Genomic DNA, 24,034 nt, shown 5'->3' with positions numbered 1-24,034 from the left:
TACAATGGTAACCAGGGTAAACATCGGGTTACTAAGCGCGGCCCTGCGCTTAGTAACCCGATGTTTACCCTGGTTACCAGGGGACTTCGGCATCGTTGGTCGCTGGAGAGCCGTCTGTGTGACAGCTCTCCAGCGACCACACAACGGCTAAACAGCGACGCTGCAGCGATCGGCATCGTTGTCTGTATCGCTGCAGCGTCGCTTAGTGTGAAGGTACCTTTAGAGTCCAACTTCCTAGTCCTTTATCAAAGGCACACAATCCTGGAGGTCTGCAAACCTGCAAGACACACTGACAACTGTGAGCCAAACAGGCCTCAATCGACAATGAAACCACAGGGGGAGATATGGTGAGCAGCCGTCGCTCCCCACTCTTCAGCTGCTCCGAATCAATCTATCATGGCCGATTAACTCCTTAGTACTAACACCTAGTACTATGTGTACTAGAGCATCCACTCTCCCATCCACTATGTCTCTGGCAGCCATCTTACAGTGTATATGTTGGGGTGCCAACTCTCCGCATATTCTAACATTCAAAGGAGCTGTACTTTCAACATAAGAATATAAGAATCCTTATAATACACACTGACGAGCAAAAAGGGTATCAATGTTTTGAACTTTTGAATTTCAGGCTCCATATCTCACCATTCACTGCTTCAAATGTGAGACCGCTATCATTTTTATAAACAATCATATTGGCTCTCTCATACATAATTTTGACTGTCAAATATTTAGCATATGATTAGTTATGCAGATTCTTGATATGCCACTGCATTTTTACTGTTTTGCTCCTAAAATCTAAATTTTAATTTGTATTATTTTGTTAGTATTTTGTAAATCCACCATTCGCCATCACAATACTGCCTGAATCCTTTTTGGCATGCTCTCAATCAGATTGAAGCATGTCTCAACCGAAATCTGATCCCAGGTCTCTTCCACATGTTGCCAAAGTTGGTGTATACCGGTTGACTCAATTGGCTATGTATATAGCTTTTTCTTCACCTCTACCCACAAGTGTTCAATTGGATTGAAGTCTGGGGACTGTGGGGCTAATCCAGCACCTCTACTTCTTTGTCATTGAACCATTTTTTTGCCAATTTCGACGTATGCTTCGGGTCATGCTGGAACACTATGTCATCCTTTTCATACTCATAATACTTGAATGTACAAAGAAACTATATAGACTATTGAGACCATCATCAATCCTGGTCATCAAGCATTCCACTTTTCAGATTTTGAATTTCCACAAAAATGTAAAATAACCAATAAATTTCGTTCAACTTCACAATTGTGTTCCACTTGTTGATTCTTCACCAAAAATTTACATTTGGTATCTTTATGTTTGACGCATGATATGTGGGAAAAGGTTGAAAAGTTCCAGGGAGCTGAATACTTTCGCAAGGCACTGTAATAATACCAGTCGGCATATGGTCAATAATTGATGTAATCTGTCACTGTTCTCTTGTAAGGTCCAACCTGGTGGAAGGGACAATTATTGGAAATTACACTGACTAATTCATATCCCATTTTTCTAGCTTTGAAGTAATGATCTGCGTCAAAACCTCAGGAAAAAGCCTGCCCAAGACAATAAGTAAGAGTGAATTTCAATCATGCTATATACTGGACTGAGTATGCAATTGTCATCCAATTGGGAATATTCCCTTTACTTATCACAGCCCATGTCATTGCAGGAGAAAGATAGCAGCCCTGGTATCCCCTTACTCACGGGCCGTACGGCATCTGCCTGTATGGCATTATATAGGACTGTATTACTAGTGTTATGTAGATTACTACCTTCAGCTTTTCATCTATCCATCATATTGTCTTTTCAGATCTCTTAGCTGACATTCAGCTGGACAGCCAAAAGAGCAGATTTCTACGTAGAACCCTTTTCCTTGATTCTTCAACTCCCAGCAAAACAATTTTTATTACAGTGACGGATAATAGGGCACGTGTCTGCAGCAATACCACAGCCTACCTGCGGGTATGTATCAGGTAATAATATAGATAAGAAGAGGCACCAAACTTATCTTGAGAAAGGTTCTGTGATAGGACCAAAACGTCGCCACATGGGCTAATAAAGTCACACTTTTTGCCTATTAATGGAGTGCTGCCTCTTCTTATCTTTAGATATCTAACAGATTATGGGATTGTTAGTTCAGGAGGCTTGCACCATGAGTTTTTTTTATTTCTTGCATTTTTTGCATTTTGTGCTGCTTCATTTTTCTCTATTCAGATAGACAGACAGACGATGCAACAACACTCTGGAATCAATGTACTCCTGTATTACACATAGTAAACATGAGGTTTCTTGGTTTTTGACCAAAAGTGTATAAACTCATCTACCAAGACACTGTAACCATATTTCAGATGGGACCCTAATCCTATAGATTCTCCTCTCCACATGTCCGGGCATTAAATGACCCCGGGATGAAAATGATCTAGTTATACTCTGATCAAAACTAGTCTGGGATACATAGATGGATAAGAGCATGTGGCCTTGGAGATGGATAGATGGCATAAAAAAAAGGTACACTATTTAAAACTGATATAGTAAAATGTTGCAAGCATCATGGTACTGACCCCATATCCTCTTAAGAGAGTTGTGTGAAAAAGTGTTTGCCCCCTCCTGATTTCCTATTCTTTTGCATGTTTGTCACAATTAAATTTTCAGATCACCAAACAAATTTAAATATTAAACAAAGATAACACAATTAATCACAAAATGCAGTTTTTAAATTAAGTTCTTTATTATTAAGGGAAAAAGAAATCCAAACCTACAGGGTCCTGTGTGAAAAAAGTGATTGCCCCCTAAACCTAATAACTGGTTGGGTCACCCTTAGCAGCAACAACTGCAATCAAGTGTTTGCAATAACTGGCAATGAGTCTTTTACAACGCTCTAAATGAATTTTGGCCCACTCATCTTTGCAGAATTGTTGTAAATCAGCCACATTGGAGGGTTTCCAAGCATGAACCACCTTTTTAAAGTCATGCCACAGCATCTCCATTGGATTAAGGTCAGAACTTTGACTAGGCCACTCTAAAGTTTTTGTTTTTCTTAAGCCATTCAGAAGTGCACTTGCTGGTGTGTATTGGCTCATTGTTCTGCTGCCTAACCGAAGTGCACTTCAGCTTGAGGTCACGAACAGATAGCTGGACATTTTCCTTCGGAATTTTTTGGTAGACAGCAGAATTCATGGTTCTGTTTACCATAGCAAGCCTTCCGGGTCCTGAAGCAGTAAAACAGCCCCAAACAATCACACCACCACCACCATATTTTACTGTTGGTAGGATGTTCCTTTTCTGAAATGCTGTATTACTACTATGCCAGATGTAATGAGACATACACCTTCCAAAAAGTTCAACTTTTCTCTCGTCAGTTCACAGTGTATTCTCCCAAATCTCTTGGGGATCAAGCAAAATGTTTTCTTGTAAAACTAAGCCTTTATGTTCTTATTGCTCAGCAATGGTTTTGGTTTTGGAACTCTGCCACGCAGGCCATTTTTGCCCAGTCTCTTTCTTATGGTGGAGTCATTAACACTGACATTAACTGAGGCAACTGAGGCCTGCAGTTCTTTGGTTGTTGTTGTGGGGTCTTCTGTGACCTCTTGAATGAGTCATCGCAGCGCTCTTAGGGTAATTTTGGTCGTCCACCACTCCTGGGAAGGTTCACCACTGTGCCATGATTTTGCCATTTGTGGATAATAGCTCTCACTGTGGTTGGCTGGAGTTCCAAAGCTTTAGAAATTGCTTTATATCCTTGTCCAGACTGATAGATCTCAATTACATTGTTTCTCATTTGTTCCAGAATTTCTATGGAACATGGCATGATGTCTAGCTTTTGAGGACCTTTTGGTCTACTTCACTTTGTCAGCCAGATCCTATTTAAGTGATGTCTTGTTTGAGAACAGGTATGGCAGTAATGAGGCCTGGGAGTGGCTAGGGAATTTGAACTCTGTTTACCAAATATCTGATAAACCATAGTTAATTTATGTTTCGTGGGGGGGGGATGGTGAGCAATCACTTTTTCACACAGGGCCCTGTAGGTTTGGATTTCTTTTTCCCTCAATAATAAAGACCTTAATTTAAAAACTGCATTTTGTGTTTACTAGTGTTATCTTTGTGTAATATTTAAATTAGTTTGGTGATCTGAAATATTTAAGTGTGACAAACATGCAAAAGAATAGGAAATTCAGGAAGGGGCAAACACTTTTTCACACAACTGTACATACAACAAAAATGTCAGCACTCCAGCGATAGTGAAAAAAAACTGTGGTGTTTATTCAGCTCTGTATGTGTGACTTTCAGTTGTTCAAATAGTGACTTGAGAAAGACTCACAGTTTGAAGGGCTTAAACGCTGCACATACATGGGTGAATAAAATACATAGTTTTTTTCACTATCCCACCTCTGAAGTGCTGCCATTTTAGACAGACAGACATAACACACTAATAATTGTTTCTTTCAGGATGAATCAGAGTTTAAGGATAAACTCAGTCCTATAGCTGTCAGTGTTAACTTCAGTTTGGATATGCTATCTACAAGTGTTTTACCTCCTATAATACACGGAAACACCTTTCTTCAGGAGCAGGTAAGACATGGAGAATACATGGATGTTTAACCTGAGCATTGTGGTTCTTACCTACAGCCTCATACCATACCTCGTTGTAGGCTACAAATGGTAGGAGAAACACATTTTGGCTGCTGATCAATGGCTACCAAAGATGACTTGTTCTGTTAATGAGAATGATACCATAGCAAATCCTAATGCAAGACAAATTGTGCACGGTTCTATGTGTACATACAGCTAAAGTCTTGGAAGCGAGCTCATGAAAAACTTTAGTGACTGTTGACCCTAAAACTTTTGTTTCTGTTGTGTCATTGCTGCAAATACAAACCATAGCAAACAACACAAGTTGATGCTCACGCAGTTACTACAGTATGTTCTCTTAGTATTCAGGCTTGTTGGACACTAGAATGTTGTCTCTTCTCCTAACCTGCTATGGGTGAAAAATAGTACTTTTATTTTAAGATATTGCCACTTCATATACCTCTTACCTTTTGTATTCTAGATTCATATCCTTTTGGACTGTGGTGAAGACAATATCTGCATACCAGACCTTCATCTAGGAGCAAACTGGTCAGTTCTGCTAATAATTCCTAATTCTGTTTTGACTGGCTCACTGGACTAGCTGGTAGACATGTGATTCACCATAAGTCTCCACCAAAGTACATGTTAAAATCGACCAAATCCGCTGATTTTACTGTGACCTGCAGCCCATCTAATGTATATGATGGCCTCCCAACTCTACTAGAAAGAGAATGATCAGCCATGTTGAATTTGTACACCAATCTAATATATAATTGCCTAGAATACTACTTCCTGCAATTTGTGCCAACTTCCGTGGCTTTGTCCGGAGCTAATGTCCGGAGATAATGTCCGGAGCTAATGTCCGGAGCCAATGTCCGGAGCTAATGTCCGGAGCTAATGTCCGGAGATAAGTGACGTCACCAGTGTCCTACACCCAGGCAGAGCACAGGGGCCCCAGGCAGCATATGGGGCCCCAGGCAGAGCACAGTGGCCCCAGGCAGAGCACAGGGGCCCCAGGCAGCATATGGGGCCCCAGGCAGAGCACAGTGGTCCCAGGCAGAGCACAGGGGCCCCAGGCAGCCTATGGAGCCCCAGGCAGAGCACAGTGGCCCCAGGCAGAGCACAGGGGCCCCAGGCAGCATATGGGGCCCCAGGCAGAGCACAGGGGCCCCAGGCAGCATATGGAGCCCCAGGCAGAGCACAGTGGCCCCAGGCAGAGCACAGGGGCCCCAGGCAGAACATGGGGCCCCAGGCAGAGCACAGGGGCCCCAGGCAGAGCACAGGGGCCCCAGGCAGCATATGGGGCCCCAGGCAGAGCACAGGGGCCCCAGGCAGAGCACAGGGGCCCCAGGCAGCATATGGGGCCCCAGGCAGAGCACAGGGGCCCCAGGCAGCATATGGGGCCCCAGGCAGAGCACAGTGGCCCCAGGCAGAGCACAGGGGCCCCAGGCAGAACATGGGGCCCCAGGCAGAGCACAGGGGCCCCAGGCAGAGCACAGGGGCCCCAGGCAGCATATGGGGCCCCAGGCAGAGCACAGGGGCCCCAGTCAGCATATGGGGCCCCAGGCAGAGCACAGTGGCCCCAGGCAGCATATGGGGCCCCAGGCAGAGCACAGTGGCCCCAGGCAGAGCACAGGAGCCCCAGGCAGCATATGGGGCCCCAGGCAGAGCACAGTGGTCCCAGGCAGAGCACAGGGGCCCCAGGCAGCTTATGGGGCCCCAGGCAGAGCACAGTGGCCCCAGGCAGAACATGGGGCCCCAGGCAGAGCACAGTGGCCCCAGGCAGAGCACAGGGGCCCCAGGCAGAACATGGGGCCCCAGGCAGAGCACAGGGGCCCCAGGCAGCATATGGGGCCCCAGGCAGAGCACAGGGGCCCCAGGCAGCATATGGGGCCCCAGGCAGAGCACAGTGGCCCCAGGCAGAGCGCAGGGGCCCCAGGCAGCATATGGGGCCCCAGGCAGAGCACAGTGGTCCCAGACAGAGCACAGGGGCCCCAGGCAGCCTATGGGGCCCCAGGCAGAGCACAGTGGCCCCAGGCAGAACATGGGGCCCCAGGCAGAGCACAGGGGCCCCAGGCAGAGCACAGGGGCCCCAGGCAGCATATGGGGCCCCAGGCAGAGCACAGTGGTCCCAGGTAGAGCACAGGGGCCCCAGGCAGCCTATGGGGCCCCAGGCAGAGCACAGGGGCCCCAGGCAGCATATGGGGCCCCAGGCAGAGCACAGGGGCCCCAGGCAGCATATGGGGCCCCAGGCAGAGCACAGTGGCCCCAGGCAGAGCACAGGGGCCCCAGGCAGAACATGGGGCCCCAGGCAGAGCACAGGGGCCCCAGGCAGAGCACAGGGGCCCCAGGCAGCATATGGGGCCCCAGGCAGAGCACAGGGGCCCCAGGCATCATATGGGGCCCCAGGCAGAGCACAGCGATATTTTGGACCACTGTGCGGTGTTTCAGACCCCCTGTGTGATGTCTGGGGCCCTGTTCTTAAGTATATTAAAGATTAAAGTAACGTATATTAAAGTATATTATAGATCAAATTTGACACGTTTATGAGCACCATTGAGTGATATACTCAAGAATGACATAATTTTTCAACATTTTATGGTTTCAAACTGTAAACACTCAGAGTTTTTTTTACTTCAACCAGAAAACCTTAACGGTTCATAAAAAACTTGACTGTTCAGGATATGATAAAAGTCATAGTATTCTGAATCTTTAACTTATAAAGATACCTTTACATGAGGTGATTATTGGTTCCAGAGAGGCTTTCGGCCGATAATCGTACACATGGCTGGTGACAGGACAATCTAATATATAAAGCTGAATGTGTGTGTGTGTGTATGTATGTATGTATGTATGTATGTCCGGGATTGGCATCTGAACCGTAGCAGCTACAGCCACAAAATTTTGCACAGTCACACGTCTGGACCCCGAGAGCGTCATAGGCTATGTTGTGAGGTGAAATTTTAACCCCGCGCTTTCCAATTCACCAAACAATTTTGCCCCTATCTACATAATGGGGAAAAAGTGAAAGGAAAAGTGTTGGAGGCGTCGCAGCTACAGGCACAAAATTTTGCACAGTCACACGTCTGGACCCTGAGAGCGTCAAAGCTATATTGTGAGGTGAAATTTTAACCCCGCGCTTTCCAAGTCACCAAACAATTTTGCCCCTATCTACATAATGGGGAAAAAATGAAAGGAAAAGTGTTGGAGGCAAATTAACAGCTGCCAGATGTGAACAAGGGGGACTTAAAGAATGACAGCGATGGCACCAAAGAGTATATACTGTACAGTTGCTAAGGTGGGGCCCCAACATGGGATAATCACACCACCACGGGGATATGAACACACACACAAAATGCGCCACACACTACCACGTGCTCGAACACATATACCACCCTCAGTGCACATTTCACCACACATACACCAACCTCGCCACATAAAAGTAGAAACACAAAAGTCGCCGCTCAAAACTCGCCACGCGCAAAACTCTCCACATGCAAAACTCGCCACACGTGCAAAACTCGCCACACGCAAAACTTGCACACGCAGAAAAATTGCCACACGCAGAAAAATTGCCACATGCACAAAAGTTGCAACACATGCAAAAGTTGCCTCACACAAAACTTGCACATACTCAAAAGGCACCACACATAAAACTCGCCACGCGCAAAACTCGCCATGCGCAAAACTTGCTGCACACAACTTGCTACACTAACCTGTCACATGCAACTCGACACACAAAAAGTTGCTACACGCATGTCGCCACACAAAACTCATCTCACAAAAGTCCCTACATGCATGTCGCCACACGCAACTCAACACACACAACTTGACACACGAAACTCGCCCTAAAACACACACAAGTCTGGTATCCTTCAAAAATAAAAATCTGATTAATAAGCAGACAAACTACAAGAGCAACAAATGTACCATATAGGAATCCGGCAGCTGTCAGTCACATGACCAGTCTATTATGTGTATGTGTGAGCTAATATATACTGCCAGGGGGTGGGCTTACTGTTGGCTGGGGATTTATCAGGCTGCCATTTTAGCTTACAAATACTGAGGTAAAAATACTGACCAAATAACGTGTGAACGAGGGCTAATACAGGAGGAGATGGCATACAGCTATATACTATATACAGGAGATGACACACAGGTATATACTATTTACAGGGGAGATGACACACAGGTATATACTATATACAGGAGGAGATGACACACAGATATATACTATATACAGGAGAGATGACACACAGGTATATACTATATAGAGGAGGAGATGACATACAGGTACATACTACATACAGGAGGAGATGACATACAGGTATATACTATATACAGGAGGAGATGACACACAGGTATATACTATATACAGGAGCAGATTACCTACAGGTATATAGTATATACAGGAGGAGATGACACAGGTATATGCTATGTATAGGAGGAGATGACATACAGGTATATACTATATACAGGAGATGACACACAGATATATACTATATATAGGTGAGATGACACACAGGTATATACTATATACAGGAGATTACATACAGGTATATCTAATATATAAAGCTGAATGTGTGTATGTATGTATGTGTGTATGTCCGGGATTGGCATCTGTACCGTCGCAGCTACAGCCACAAAATTTTGCACAGTCACACGTCTGGACCCCGAGAGCGTCATAGGCTATGTTGTGAGGTGAAATTTTAACCCCGCGCGTTCCAATTCACCAAACAATTTTGCTCCTATCTACATAATGGGGAAAAAGTGAAGGGAAAAGTGTTGGAGGAAAATTGACAGCTGCCAGATGTGAACAATGAGGACTTAAAGAATGAGAGCGATGGCGACAAAGAGTATATACCGTACAGTTGCTAAGGTGGGGCCCCGACATGGGATACTCACCACACACGGGGATATGAACACAAACACAAAATGCGCCACACACTACCACGTGCTTGAACACATATACCACCCTCAGCACACATTTCACCACACACACACACCAACCTCGCCACATAAAAGTCGAAACACAAAAGTCACCACTCAAAACTCGCTACATGCAAAACTCGCCATATGCAAAACTAGGCTCACGCAAAACTCGCCACACGTGCAAAACTCACCTCATGGAAAACTCACCTCATGCAAAACTTGCACACACAGAAAAATTGCCACATGTACAAAAGTTGCACCACATGCAAAAGTTGCCTCACACAAAACTTGCACATACTCAAAATGCACCACACATAAAACTCGCCACGCGCAAAACTCGCCATGCACAAATCTTGCTGCACACAACTTGCTACACTAACCTGTCACATGCAACTCAACACACAAAATGTTGCTACACGCATGTCGCCACACAAAACTCATCTCACAAAAGTCGCTACATGCATGTCGCCACACGCAACTCAACACACACAACTTGACACATAAAACTCGCCCTAAAACACACACAAGTCTGGTATTGTCCTTCAAAAATAAAAATCTGATTAATAAGCAAACTACAAGAGCAACAAATGTACCATATAGGAAATACGGCAGCTGTCAGTCACATGACCTGTCTATTATGTGTATGTGTGAGCTAATATATACTGCCAGGGGGGAGGGCTTCCTGTTGGCTGGGGATTTATCAGGCTGCCAATAGCAACCAATCACAGCTCAGCTTCTATTTTGCTACAGTTAATTAACCTGAGCTCTGATTGGTTAATATAGGCAACAAAGACATTCTCAGTATAACAAAGCTAATATATGTTGTGAAATGCTTCTATTTGCTTAGTTTTTGCCTTTTAATAATTACATTTCTATCTATTTGTTTTGTGGTTTTTGTGTGCAGAATAAATTTTTGTTAACACATTCTATTTTGCTAACAGCAGTCATTAACCCGGGCGAAGCCGGGTAGTACAGCTAGTACAATATAAACGTTCAAAGGTAAACACTGATAACATTAAAATCTAATATATAATTGCCTAGAATACTACTTCCGGCAATTTGTGCCAACTTCCGTGGCTTTGTCCGGAGATAATGTCCGGAGATAAGTGACGTCACCAGCGTCCTACACCCGCTCAGGGTGGACAAAGATATATGCCTTCGTGGTGCGCGGCACTTTTCTGATTGGTTGCCGCCTGCCGCGAGCGACCAATCAGAAATGTGCCGTACTGTCAAGAATTGTCAAGAGCTGGTGAGTGCAGCCATTTTTTGTTCTTTCTTACTATTATTTATTAATTGTATTATTCTTACATTTGAATAAATAAAGTATATATGGATTCTAGACTCCCGATTCTTTAGAATCGGGCTGCCATCTAGTTCTTTTATATTTATTTTTTATGTGGAAGCAACTTGCTCTATTCTTTCCACTTAAAACACATGCATGCTTGGCCAAACTGAGCACTTATGTACACACTGGGATAGGGAGACACAGATGTCAGCAGAACGAGTATTTGGCTGACAGTTATTCAAGGTCCATGGACAACATTTTTTTTTGTTCACTAAATACCGGTACATTGGAAAACCACATAAAAAAACACTCCCGTCAAAGTTTTTATCCTCTTAATATATTACAGTCATCACATTATATAGCACTGTTTACTTACAATTGCTAATTTTACCTTTCTACACAGTAAATTCTTCTTTATTCTCTGCTCTGTGTAGAAACAGGAAGTCTCTTGTCCCTGCATTTATCATTCCCCTCTTCAACTCAAGAACCAGCTGCTCCCTCCTCGCCCGCCAGGGACTAGTGCAGTAGCTTAGGACTCAAACAGGGAAAATTGACCTCCTGTTTCTACATAGAGCTTAGAATGATTCAGCTAGTCAGTTTTTAATCGAGTGATGTCACATACTTAATGGAAAAGAGAAGAATTAACTAAGTGTAAAGGCAAAATGAGCAATTGTAAGTACACAGGGCTACAAAATATGACTGCAATATATTAAGAGGATGAAAACTTTGATGGGAGGAGGGCTTCTTTAACTGTTGTATTTTTCCTGGATATACGGTCATGGAGAAATACAGGTTGAATTGTGGGACATATAGGATTATGGTTTGCTTGAATTGCAGCAAGGTTTTGTTTTTTTCTTTTTTTGAAATTTGGGAAACGAGCAGAAATTGGATTATGGCTGTAATGCTACAAAACCTAGTGGGAAATGCTGAAAAGTGGATTGATTTTGCCTGTGATCTGATGTGACTTCAGGTTATTCCTTCTGATTTAGTGTAGTCACTAAAGTAAAAGTCACATTAGATGATAAATTACTTTCTACTTCTTTTCCAAGGAATGAAGAACCTCTTGTTATTGGGGTAGATAATCTTGCACAAATCCATTTCCATGCCAGAAACCATGGGGAAGGGGCCTATGAAGCAGAACTCTACATCTGGCTTCCATCTGGGGCACACTACATGCAAGTCCTAAGTCAAACTAAGGTGTGTTGGTTCCTACAGTAGCCAATACTATGGTCATAAGAGAGCTTTTGTAGTAAACCATTAGCTTATACTTTATAAAAAGGCGATAAAAGTTATTGTAACTGATGGTAATAATAGTTTGGTGCTTTTACAGGAGAAAATAATTTGTGCTCCCAGAAAAGCAAATGAAACTGAGCTTGTTATTTGTGAGTTGGGGAATCCCATGAAGCAAGGGGCAGAGGTGAGTTGTATGGCACAAAGACATTGTAGAGAATATTACAGTACAGTTATCAGAGTTTTATAACAAGCCGTAACCCCTGTGGGTCAATCACATGACAAAGACACATTTATCTACCCTGAATGTAATGAATGACTTTCTATTAACGGATAGGAATGCTTTCGTAGACTTTTTTTGCCCTTAGATGAATGTATCTTGGGTTAAAAAATATTTTGCAATTGGGTTTTATTAAATATTTTGCACCGTTGGGCTTTTACAGGCTCATTCTTTCCCAAACACATTGCCATCTGCAGAATCAGATAACTAAAAATTCAACATTTTTATGTGGCCATGCATCAGTTAGAAGGATCTCACTTAAACAAGCACTCGCATCAAAATGTTTATCCTCTTAATATATTGCAGTCATCATATTATATGGCACTGTGTGCTTCCAATTGCTCTTCTACCCAGCTAATTCTTCACATTTCAATAAGGTCCATGACATCATGTGATTATAAACAAACTAGCTGAATTTTTCTAAGAACTCTTTTTTTTCCCTGTATGAGTCATCCCCTCCTTCAACTCCTCACCAAGTTGCGCCGTCCCCCCCCTCTCCCCCACCCACGGAGGAGGAGTTTATGACCACATTGGGCCTATTGCCACTTTCAGGAGAAATTGTATAACATATTATTGGAATCATTTTGTCTTATTGTCTCTTCTAAAAATTCAAAACTTGGTTTAAGTAACATTTTTGTTGAAAAAATGTAGCTTTACATTTTAATGGCCGACTTTTATTATAAAATTCTGTGAAACAAAATCTTGGTTCAAAATGAACACCACACTACTAGATGAATTTCCCGAGGAGTGATGTTTCAAAAAAATGGGGTCACTTGTGGGGGTGTCTTATGTTGGAGCTCTAAAAAATGAGACATGGTGTTCACAATCTATTCCAGTCAAAATTGCACTCCAAAAGTAAAATTGTGCTCCTTCCCTTCTGAGCGATGTCATGTGTTTGTTCATTTATTATGTTTATATTTCTTACCGTATTTTTCAGATTATAAGATGCACTTTTTTCCCCCAAATTTGGGGGGGAAAATGGGGGTGCGCCTTATAATGCGGATATACCTTACCAGTACCGTTGCTGCAGGCTGGGATGAGGGGGTGTCTGGCTCTGCTGCGGGTCTCTCTGGTGCTGCGGGGGGCTCTGCCGACATTTTGTGTAAGGCCAGAGCCCCTTTCAGTTCCATGGTTTCCTGCGCGGTGGACTCGGGAAAATGGCCGCTGGGGGCGGCGCATGCGCAGATGGAGAACTCGGCAATAAGATCTCGGGAGATGCCAAGCCGGGCACCGACAGCAGTGCCAAACACCTGCAGCAGCGCTAGACACCCGAAGCAGCACCGGACACCCGCAGCAGCGCGCCACACATCGGAACACCCCCTCATCCCAGACTGTGGCCTGCAGCATCACCCCACTTCTGCCTCCTCCAGCAGCCACCCTGGGACCCCGCTTCACTGCAGCCACCACCCCCGGTAAGCAATAAGACCCATGAATTATAAGAAGCACCACCATTTTATTAAAAAAAATGTTTTCCTATTTTTCTCCTCAAAATTTGGGGTGCGTCTTATAATCCAGAGCGTCTTATAAACCGAAAAATACTGTATATACCGCCATCATATTCCACAGTGTTTTACAGACATTGAAATCTCTGGCCCTATCGAGGGCATAATATAAATTCCTTATTAGTATGTCTTTGGAGTGTGGGAGGAAACAGGAGAAAACCCACACAAACATGGGGAAAACATACGTACTCCTTGCAGATATTGTCCTTGATGGGATTTGAATCCAGAGCCCCAGCACTGCAAAGTAACAGTGCTAAACACTAAGCCGCCATGCTGACTATTTCTGACCACATGTGCAACATTTGTGCACTCATAAATTATTGAATAACAAATTGCACCATTACCTTCTGTTAAATCTTGTTAGGGGCGCATTTTCCAAAATGAGGTTATTCAGGGGTGTTTCTGCTATTTTGGTATCTTGGGGACTCGGCAAATGCAACATGGCATCTGCAATGTATTCCAGTCAAATTTGTAATCCAAAAGTCAAATAGCGCTCCTTTCTTTCAGAGCCCTTCTGTGGGCCCAAGCAGTAGCTTCTGAAAACATATAGCGTATCATTGTATTAAAGAGAAGACCTGCATCAAATTCTGGGGTCTATGTTCTCCTGTTAACCTTGTGAAATTAAAAATTTTGGGCTTAAACAGCATTTTAGTTTAAAAAAAAAATACATTTTTTTCTTCCTTTTTGCTTTTATTCTTGTGAAATCCCTGAAGAATTAACAAACTTTCTGAATTTTGTTTTGAATACCTTCAAAGGGGTGAATTTTTTTTTTACAGTAAATTGGGTTCTGTTTGGTGGATTTCGCAGAAATGTTCCCGAACAGTGATCCGTATGTCATCCGTGTGCAATGCGAGGATGCGATTTTTTTTCTCATCAAAATATCTGTGTGTCATCCGTATGTCATCCGTATGGCGAGATTTTCTCGACGGCTTGCAAAATGGACATATAATGGATCCATGGCCTCAAATATTCGTGAAAAAAACATATACAGTCTATATGTATATATATCTAATATATAAAGCTGAATGTGTGTGTGTGTGTGTGTATGTGTGTGTGTGTATGTCTGGGATTGGCATCTGCAACGTCGCAGCTACAGCCACAAAATTTTGCACAGTCACACGTCGGGACCCCGAGAGCATCATAGGCTATGTTGTGAGGCAAAATTTTAACCCTGCGCATTCCAATTCACCAAACAATTTTGCCCCTATCTACATAATGGAGAAAAAGTGAAAGAAAAAGTGTTGGAGGCAAATTGACAGCCAGGAGGAGATGGCATACAGGTATATACTATATACAGGGGAGATGATATACAGCTATATATTGTATACAGGAGGAGATGACATACAGGTATGTACTATATACAGGGGAGATGACATACACGTATATACTATATACAGGAGGAGATGACATGCAGCTATATATTATATACAGGAGATGACATACAGGTATATACAGGGGAGATGACATACAGGTATATACTATATACAGGGGAGATGACATACAGGTATATACTATATACAGGGGAGATGACTTACAGGTATATCTAATATATAAAGCTGAATGTGTGTGTGTATGTGTGTATGTCCGGGATTGGCATCTGCACCGTCACAGCTACAGCCACAAAATTTTGCACAGTCACACGTCTGGACCCCGAGAGCGTCATAGGCTATGTTGTGAGGCGAAATTTTAACCCCACGCGTTCCAATTCACCAAACAATTTTGCCCCTATCTACATAATGGGGAAAAAGTGAAAGGAAAAGTGTTGGAGGCAAATTGACAGCTGCCAAATGTGAACAAGGGGGACTTAAAGAGTGAGAGCGATGGCGCCAAAGTGTATATACCGTACAGTTGCTAAGGTGGGGCCCCGACATGGGATACTCACCACACATGGGGATATGAACACACACACAAAATGCGCCACACACTACCACGTGCTTGAACACATATCACCCTCAGCACACATTTCACCACACATACACCAACCTCGCCACATAAAAGTCGAAATGCAAAAGTCGCCGCTCAAAACTCGCCACATGCAAAACTAGGCTCACGCAAAACTCGCCACACGTGCAAAACTCACCTCATGGAAAACGCGACACACGCAAAACTTGCACACGTGGAAAAATTGCCACATGAACAAAAGTTGCAACACATGCAAAAGTTGCCTCACACAAAACTTGCACATACTCAAAGCGCACCACACATAAAACTCGCCACGAGCAAAACTCGCCATGGGCAAAACTTGCTGCACACAACTTGCTACACTAACCTGTCACATGCAACTCGACACACAAAAAGTTGCTACACGCATGTCGTCACCACACAAAACTCATCTCACAAAAGTCGCTACATGCATGTCGCCACATGCAACTCAACACACACAACTTGACACATGAAACTCGCCCTAAAACAAACGCAAGTCTGGTATTATCCTTCAAAAATAAAAATCTGCTTAACAAGCAGACAAACTACAAGAGCAACAACTGTACCATATAGGAAATACGGCACCTGTCAGTCACATGACCTGTCCATTATGTGTATGTGTGAGCTAATATATACTGCCAGGGGGGAGGGTGTTGTGAATTCTGCTCTTGGGCTCCCTCCGGTGGTTATAAGTGGTAGCGCTGCTGTCTCTGGATCGCAGCATTTATCAGGTGTGTTCACTTTTTGCAATTTTGACTGGGCTATTTAGTCTTGCTTGACCCTTTAGTCAGTGCCAGTTGTCCATTGTTCCTGGAGGATTCACATCCCTGCCTGGTCTATCCTGCTTTGCTGTTCATTTCAACAAAGATAAGTTCTGGCCTTGATTTTTGCTGTCCACATGCTGTGGCCTTATTGTTCAGTTCTTTTCCATGTTTTTGTGTTGTCCAGCGTTGTCTGTATAAGGATTTGTTTAGCCAAGCTGGTATCTCTGGAGATGCAGATACACCCTCCATATCTTTAGTTAGCTGTGGAGATTTTGTTTTTTCTGTGGTGGATATTTTCTAGTGTTTTAATACTGACTGCATAGTACTCTGTCCTATCCTTTCTATTTAGCTAGAAGTGGCCTCCTTTGCTAAATTCTGATTTCAGTCTGTGTATGTTTTTTCCCTCTCCTCTCACAGTCAATATTTGTGGGGGGCTGTCTATCCTTTGGGGAAGATAGTTTTCCGTTTTCTATCTCTAGGGGTAATTAGTGTGTCGAGATGTCTAGGGAGTGATAGGTACATTCCACGGCTACTTCTAGTTGCGGTGTTAAGTGCAGGGTCTGCGGTCAGTACAGGTACCACCTTCTCCAGAGTACGTCTCATGCTGCTCTTAGGCCACCAGATCATAACAGGAGGGCTTCCTGTTGGCTGGGGATTTATCAGGCTGCCAATTTAGCTTACAAATATTGAGGTAAAAATACTGAGCAAATAACGTGTGAACGAGGTCTAATACAGGAGGAGATGACACACAGATATATAATATATACAGATGACATACAGATATATACTATATACAGGAGGAGATGACTTGCAGGTATATACAGGAGGAGATGACTTACAGGTATATACTATATACCGGAGGAGATGACACACAGATATATGCTATATACAGGAGGAGATGACACACAGGTATATACTATATACAGGGGAGATGACACACACATATATACTATATACAGGGGAGATGACACACAGGTATATACTATATACAGGAGGAGATGACATACAGGTATATACTATATACAGGAGGAGATGACACACATATATATACTATATACAGGGGAGATGACACACAGGTATATACTATATACAGGAGGAGATTATTATTATTATTATTTATTTATATAGCACCATTAATTCCATGGTGCTGTACATGAGAAAGGGGTTACACAACTTGCTACACTAACCTGTCACATGCAACTCGACACACAAAAAGTTGCTACACGCATGTCGCCATACAAAACTCATCTCACAAAAGTCGCTACATGCATGTCGCCACACGCAACTCAACACACACAACTTGACACACGAAACTCACCCTAAAACACACAAAAGTCTGGTATTAACCTTCAAAAATAAAAATCTGATTAATAAGCAGACAAACTACAAGAGCAACAAATGTACCATATAGGAAATACGGCAGCTGTCAGTTACATGACCTGTCTATTATGTGTATGTGTGAGCTAATATATACTGCCAGGGGGGAGGGCTTCCTGTTGGCTGGGGATTTATCAAGCTGCCAATTTAGCTTACAAATACTGAGGTAAAAATACTGAGCAAATAACGTGTGAACGAGGTCTAATACAGAAGGAGATGACACACAGATACAGTGGGGCAAAAAAGTATTTAGTCAGTCAGCAATAGTGCAAGTTCCACCACTTAAAAAGATGAGAGGCGTCTGTAATTTACATCATAGGTAGACCTCAACTATGGGAGACTAACTGAGAAAAAAAAATCCAGAAAATCACATTGTCTGTTTTTTTAGCATTTTATTTGCATATTATGGTGGAAAATAAGTATTTGGTCAGAAACAAAATTTCATCTCAATACTTTGTAATACATCCTTTGTTGGCAATGACAGAGGTCAAACGTTTTCTGTAAGTCTTCACAAGGTTGCCACACACTGTTGTTGGTATGTTGGCCCATTCCTCCATGCAGATCTCCTCTAGAGCAGTGATGTTTTTGGCTTTTCGCTTGGCAACACGGACTTTCAACTCCCTCCAAAGGTTTTCTATAGGGTTGAGATCTGGAGACTGGCTAGGCTACTCCAGGACCTTGAAATGCTTCTTACGAAGCCACTCCTTCGTTGCCCTGGCGGTGTGCTTTGGATCATTGTCATGTTGAAAGACCCAGCCACGTTTCATCTTCAATGCCCTTGCTGATGGAAGGAGGTTTGCACTCAAAATCTCACGATACATGGCCCCATTCATTCTTTCATGTAACCGGATCAGTCGTCCTGGCCCCTTTGCAGAGAAACAGCCCCAAAGCATGATGTTTCCACCACCATGCTTTACAGTAGGTATGGTGTTTGATGGATGCAACTCAGTATTCTTTTTCCTCCAAACACGACAAGTTGTGTTTCTACCAAACAGTTCCAGTTTGGTTTCATCAGACCATAGGACATTCTCCCAAAACTCCTCTGGATCATCCAAATGCTCTCTAGCAAACTTCAGACGGGCCCGGACATGTACTGGCTTAAGCAGTGGGACACGTCTGGCACTGCAGGATCTGAGTCCATGGTGGCGTAGTGTGTTACTTATGGTAGGCCTTGTTACATTGGTCCCAGCTCTCTGCAGTTCATTCACTAGGTCCCCCCGCGTGGTTCTGGGATTTTTGCTCACCGTTCTTGTGATCATTCTGACCCCACGGGGTGGGATTTTGCGTGGAGCCCCAGATCGAGGGAGATTATCAGTGGTCTTGAATGTCTTCCATTTTCTAATTATTGCTCCCACTGTTGATTTCTTCACTCCAAGCTGGTTGGCTATTGCAGATTCAGTCTTCCCAGCCTGGTGCAGGGCTACAATTTTGTTTCTGGTGTCCTTTGAAAGCTCTTTGGTCTTCACCATAGTGGAGTTTGGAGTCAGACTGTTTGAGGGTGTGCACAGGTGTCTTTTTATACTGATAACAAGTTTAAACAGGTGCCATTACTACAGGTAATGAGTGGAGGAAAGAGGAGACTCTTAAAGAAGAAGTTACAGGTCTGTGAGAGCCAGAAATCTTGATTGTTTGTTTCTGACCAAATACTTATTTTCCACCAGAATATGCAAATAAAATGATAAAAAAACAGACAATGTGATTTTCTGGATTTTTTTTTCTCAGTTTGTCTCCCATAGTTGAGGTCTACCTATGATGTAAATTACAGACGCCTCTCATCTTTTTAAGTGGTGGAACTTGCACTATTGCTGACTGACTAAATACTTTTTTGCCCCACTGTATATACTATATACAGGGGAGATGACCCACACATATATACTATATACAGGGGAGATGACACACAGGTATATACTATATACAGGGGAGATGACACACAGGTATATACTATATACAGGAGGAGATAACACACATATATACTATATACAGGGGAGATGACACACAGGTATATACTATATACAGGAGGAGATGACACACTGGTATATACTATATACAGGGGAGATGACATACAGGTACATACTATATACAGGGGAGATGACACACAGGTATATAGTATATACAGGGGAGATGACACACAGGTAAATACTATATACAGGAGGAGATGACACACAGGTATATACTATATACAGGAGGAGATGACATACAGGTACATACTATATACAGGAGGAGATGACATACAGGTACATACTATGTACAAGGGAGATGACACACAGATATATACTATATACAGGAGGAGATGACACACAGATATATACTATATACAGGAGCAGATGACACACAGGTATATACTATATACAGGAGGAGATGACATACAGGTTCATACTATATACAGGAGATGACACACAGGTATATACTATATACAGGAGCAGATGACACACAGGTATATACTATATAAAAGAAGAGATGACACATAGGTATATAGAGGAGGAGATGACATACTGCAGGTATATACTATATACAGGGGAGATTACATACAGATATATACTATATACAGGAGATGACATACAGGTATATACTATATATAGGAGATGACATACAGGTATATAGTATATACAGAAGAGAAGACATACAGGTATATACTATATACAGGAGGAGATGACACATAGGTATATACAATATACAGGAGGAGATGACATAGAGCAGGTATATACTACTTACAGGGGAGATGACATACATGTATATAGTATATACAGGAGATGACATACAGGTGTATACTATATATAAGGGAGATGACAAACATGTATATACTAAGGGGAAAATGAGATGTGTGAGGTGAAAATGAGGGGTGTGAGGTGAAAGTGAAAAGGTGTGAGTGCAAAATGAGAGGAGTGAGGGAAAATAGTGGAGTGATCAGAAAATGACAGATGTGAGGTCGAAATGACAAGTGTTAGGGGGGAATGAAAGGAGTGAGGGGGGAATGAGAGGAGTGAGGGGGAAAATAAGAGGAGTGAGGGGGAAAATGAGAGGTGTAAGGGAGAAAATGAGAGATGTGAGGAGGAAAATGAGAGGTGTGATGGGAAAATAAGAGAAGTGAGGTGCTATAACTAACCACAGATATTAACTATGCCCAGGCAACGCCGGGCTCTTCAGCTAGTATATATACAGTGGGGCAAAAAAGTATTTAGTCAGTCAGCAATAGTGCAAGTTCCACCACTTAAAAAGATGAGAGGCGTCTGTAATTTACATCATAGGTAGACCTCAACTATGGGAGACAAACTGAGAAAAAAAATCCAGAAAATCACATTGTCTGTTTTTTTATCATTTTATTTGCATATTATGGTGGAAAATAAGTATTTGGTCAGAAACAAACAATCAAGATTTCTGGCTCTCACAGACCTGTAACTTCTTCTTTAAGAGTCTCCTCTTTCCTCCACTCATTACCTGTAGTAATGGCACCTGTTTAAACTTGTTATCAGTATAAAAAGACACCTGTGCACACCCTCAAACAGTCTGACTCCTAACTCCACTATGGTGAAGACCAAAGAGCTGTCAAAGGACACCAGAAACAAAATTGTAGCCCTGCACCAGGCTGGGAAGACTGAATCTGCAATAGCCAACCAGCTTGGAGTGAAGAAATCAACAGTGGGAGCAATAATTAGAAAATGGAAGACATTCAAGACCACTGATAATCTCCCTCGATCTGGGGCTCCACGCAAAATCCCACCCCGTGGGGTCAGAATGATCACAAGAACGGTGAGCAAAAATCCCAGAACCACGCGGGGGGACCTAGTGAATGAACTGCAGAGAGCTGGGACCAATGTAACAAGGCCTACCATAAGTAACACACTACGCCACCATGGACTCAGATCCTGCAGTGCCAGATGTGTCCCACTGCTTAAGCCAGTACATGTCCGGGCCCATCTGAAGTTTGCTAGAGAGCATTTGGATGATCCAGAGGAGTTTTGGGAGAATGTCCTATGGTCTGATGAAACCAAACTGGAACTGTTTGGTAGAAACACAACTTGTCGTGTTTGGAGGAAAAAGAATACTGAGTTGCATCCATCCAACACCATACCTACTGTAAAGCATGGTGGTGGAAACATCATGCTTTGGGGCTGTTTCTCTGCAAATGTGCCAGGACGACTGATCCGGGTACATGAAAGAATGAATGGGGCCATGTATCGTGAGATTTTGAGTGCAAACCTCCTTCCATCAGCAAGGGCATTGAAGATGAAACGTGGCTGGGTCTTTCAACATGACAATGATCCAAAGCACACCGCCAGGGCAACGAAGGAGTGGCTTCGTAAGAAGCATTTCAAGGTCCTGGAGTGGCCTAGCCAGTCTCCAGATCTCAACCCTATAGAAAACCTTTGGAGGGAGTTGAAAGTCTGTGTTGCCAAGCGAAAAGCCAAAAACATCACTGCTGTAGAGGAGATCTGCATGGAGGAATGGGCCAACATACCAACAACAGTGTGTGGCAACCTTGTGAAGACTTACAGAAAACGTTTGACCTCTGTCATTGCCAACAAAGGATATATTACAAAGTATTGAGATGAAATTTTGTTTCTGACCAAATACTTATTTTCCACCATAATATGCAAATAAAATGATAAAAAAACAGACAATGTGATTTTCTGGATTTTTTTTTCTCAGTTTGTCTCCCATAGTTGAGGTCTACCTATGATGTAAATTACAGACGCCTCTCATCTTTTTAAGTGGTGGAACTTGCACTATTGCTGACTGACTAAATACTTTTTTGCCCCACTGTATATACATATATATATATATATGTCAGTGACACACACATACATATATATATATATATATTTATATTTCCTACAGAGCTAGATAGCAGAATAGCCGATAATTAAATTGTCGGGTTCTGTAAAATCATTATCGAACACGAAAGGACAGGAGACATGGTTTACATACAGTACACCATGGAATCTCCATTAGATTTTTATATGTCCCTCACTAATAATGTTAGTAGTGTGTGTGTGTAAAATTTCCGAGCTGTTGGTGTTAAATTAAAGGATTAATTCAGGGAAAAAACTGGTGTGGGCTCCTGCGCAATTTTCTCCGCCAGAGAGGGAAAGCCAGTGATTGAGGCCAGATATTATTAGCCTAGAGAGGGACCATGGTTATTGCCCCCCGGCTAAAAAAATCTGCCCCCAGCCACCCCAGAAAAGGCGCATCTGTAAGATGCATCTATTCCGGCACTTAGCCTCTCTCTTCCCACTGCCCAGTAGCAGTGGCATATGGGGTAATAAAGGGTTAATATCACCTTGCTATTGTAAGGTGACATTAAGCCTGGTTAATAATGGAGAGGTGTCAATAAGATACCTATCCATTATTAATCCAATAGTATGAAAGGGTTAAAAATAGACACATTAAGAATAAAGTATTTTAATTAAATAATGAAACACACAGGTTTAACATCTTCATTACACTCTCCATCCAAGCGAAGCCCTCATTCTTTTGTAAAAAAAAAATCAAAATAAAAAAGCAACAATATTCCATACATGTCCGCTGTACAGTCAAGTCCCATGCTGCAATCCATCTCAAGGGGTTAAGTTTACAACCCGGAGCGGTGCTAATGCTACCAGCCGAGCTGTAAACGACGGGGGAATGAATGAAAAGCTGCCTGCACAGCCTCCCCCCCTGACCGGATATGAACTGATTAGCGTGGGAAAGTTTTGGAACATTTTCCCACGCTGTCAAGTTCACCGTGTCAGGCGGGGAGTCTGCACAGCCTAAGTGTCGTCAGCAGTAGTCACTGAGGCTTTTGTCGCATAGCACTCATCCGTATTACGCTCTAGTGTGACTCCGGCATGAAAAAGGAAAATTGCAGCTAAACTTTTAGCCCTTCTAACATCCTAATAAAAAAAGTTTAAAAACTCACCCTGATGTAAAGTAGAGATATAGTAAATTATGTTTATTAACTATTTTTGGGCTATGACTATTTTATGGGCATAAAAATTAAAAGTTTTAAACTAAAGTTTTTTTGCCCCTAAATTTTCTTGAAATTTCAGATATTTTCATAAATAAATGCAATTCATATTGACCTAAATATACCATTATAATAAAGTACAATGTATCGTGAAAAAATATTCTGAGAATCACTGGGACCTGTAGAAGAAATTCAGAGTTATTACCACA

General features: G+C 42.7%; 1 protein-coding gene across 1 annotated transcript in view; it reads left to right on the top strand.

Moving 5' to 3' along the window:
• Positions 1-24,034, top strand: part of ITGA2B (integrin subunit alpha 2b) — a 107,585-nt gene that overhangs the window by 72,173 nt on the left and 11,378 nt on the right. The window contains exons 17-22 of the mRNA XM_077252590.1: positions 1,533-1,588; positions 1,830-1,981; positions 4,466-4,588; positions 5,070-5,137; positions 11,855-12,002; positions 12,136-12,222. Coding sequence (XP_077108705.1) covers positions 1,533-1,588; positions 1,830-1,981; positions 4,466-4,588; positions 5,070-5,137; positions 11,855-12,002; positions 12,136-12,222 — 634 coding nt within the window. The remainder of the gene's footprint in view (positions 1-1,532; positions 1,589-1,829; positions 1,982-4,465; positions 4,589-5,069; positions 5,138-11,854; positions 12,003-12,135; positions 12,223-24,034) is intronic.

The sequence above is a fragment of the Ranitomeya variabilis genome, chromosome 4 (assembly GCF_051348905.1).
Source record: "Ranitomeya variabilis isolate aRanVar5 chromosome 4, aRanVar5.hap1, whole genome shotgun sequence".
NCBI classification, from domain to species: Eukaryota; Metazoa; Chordata; class Amphibia; order Anura; family Dendrobatidae; genus Ranitomeya; species Ranitomeya variabilis.
This window is presented reverse-complemented; position numbering and strand designations above follow the sequence as displayed.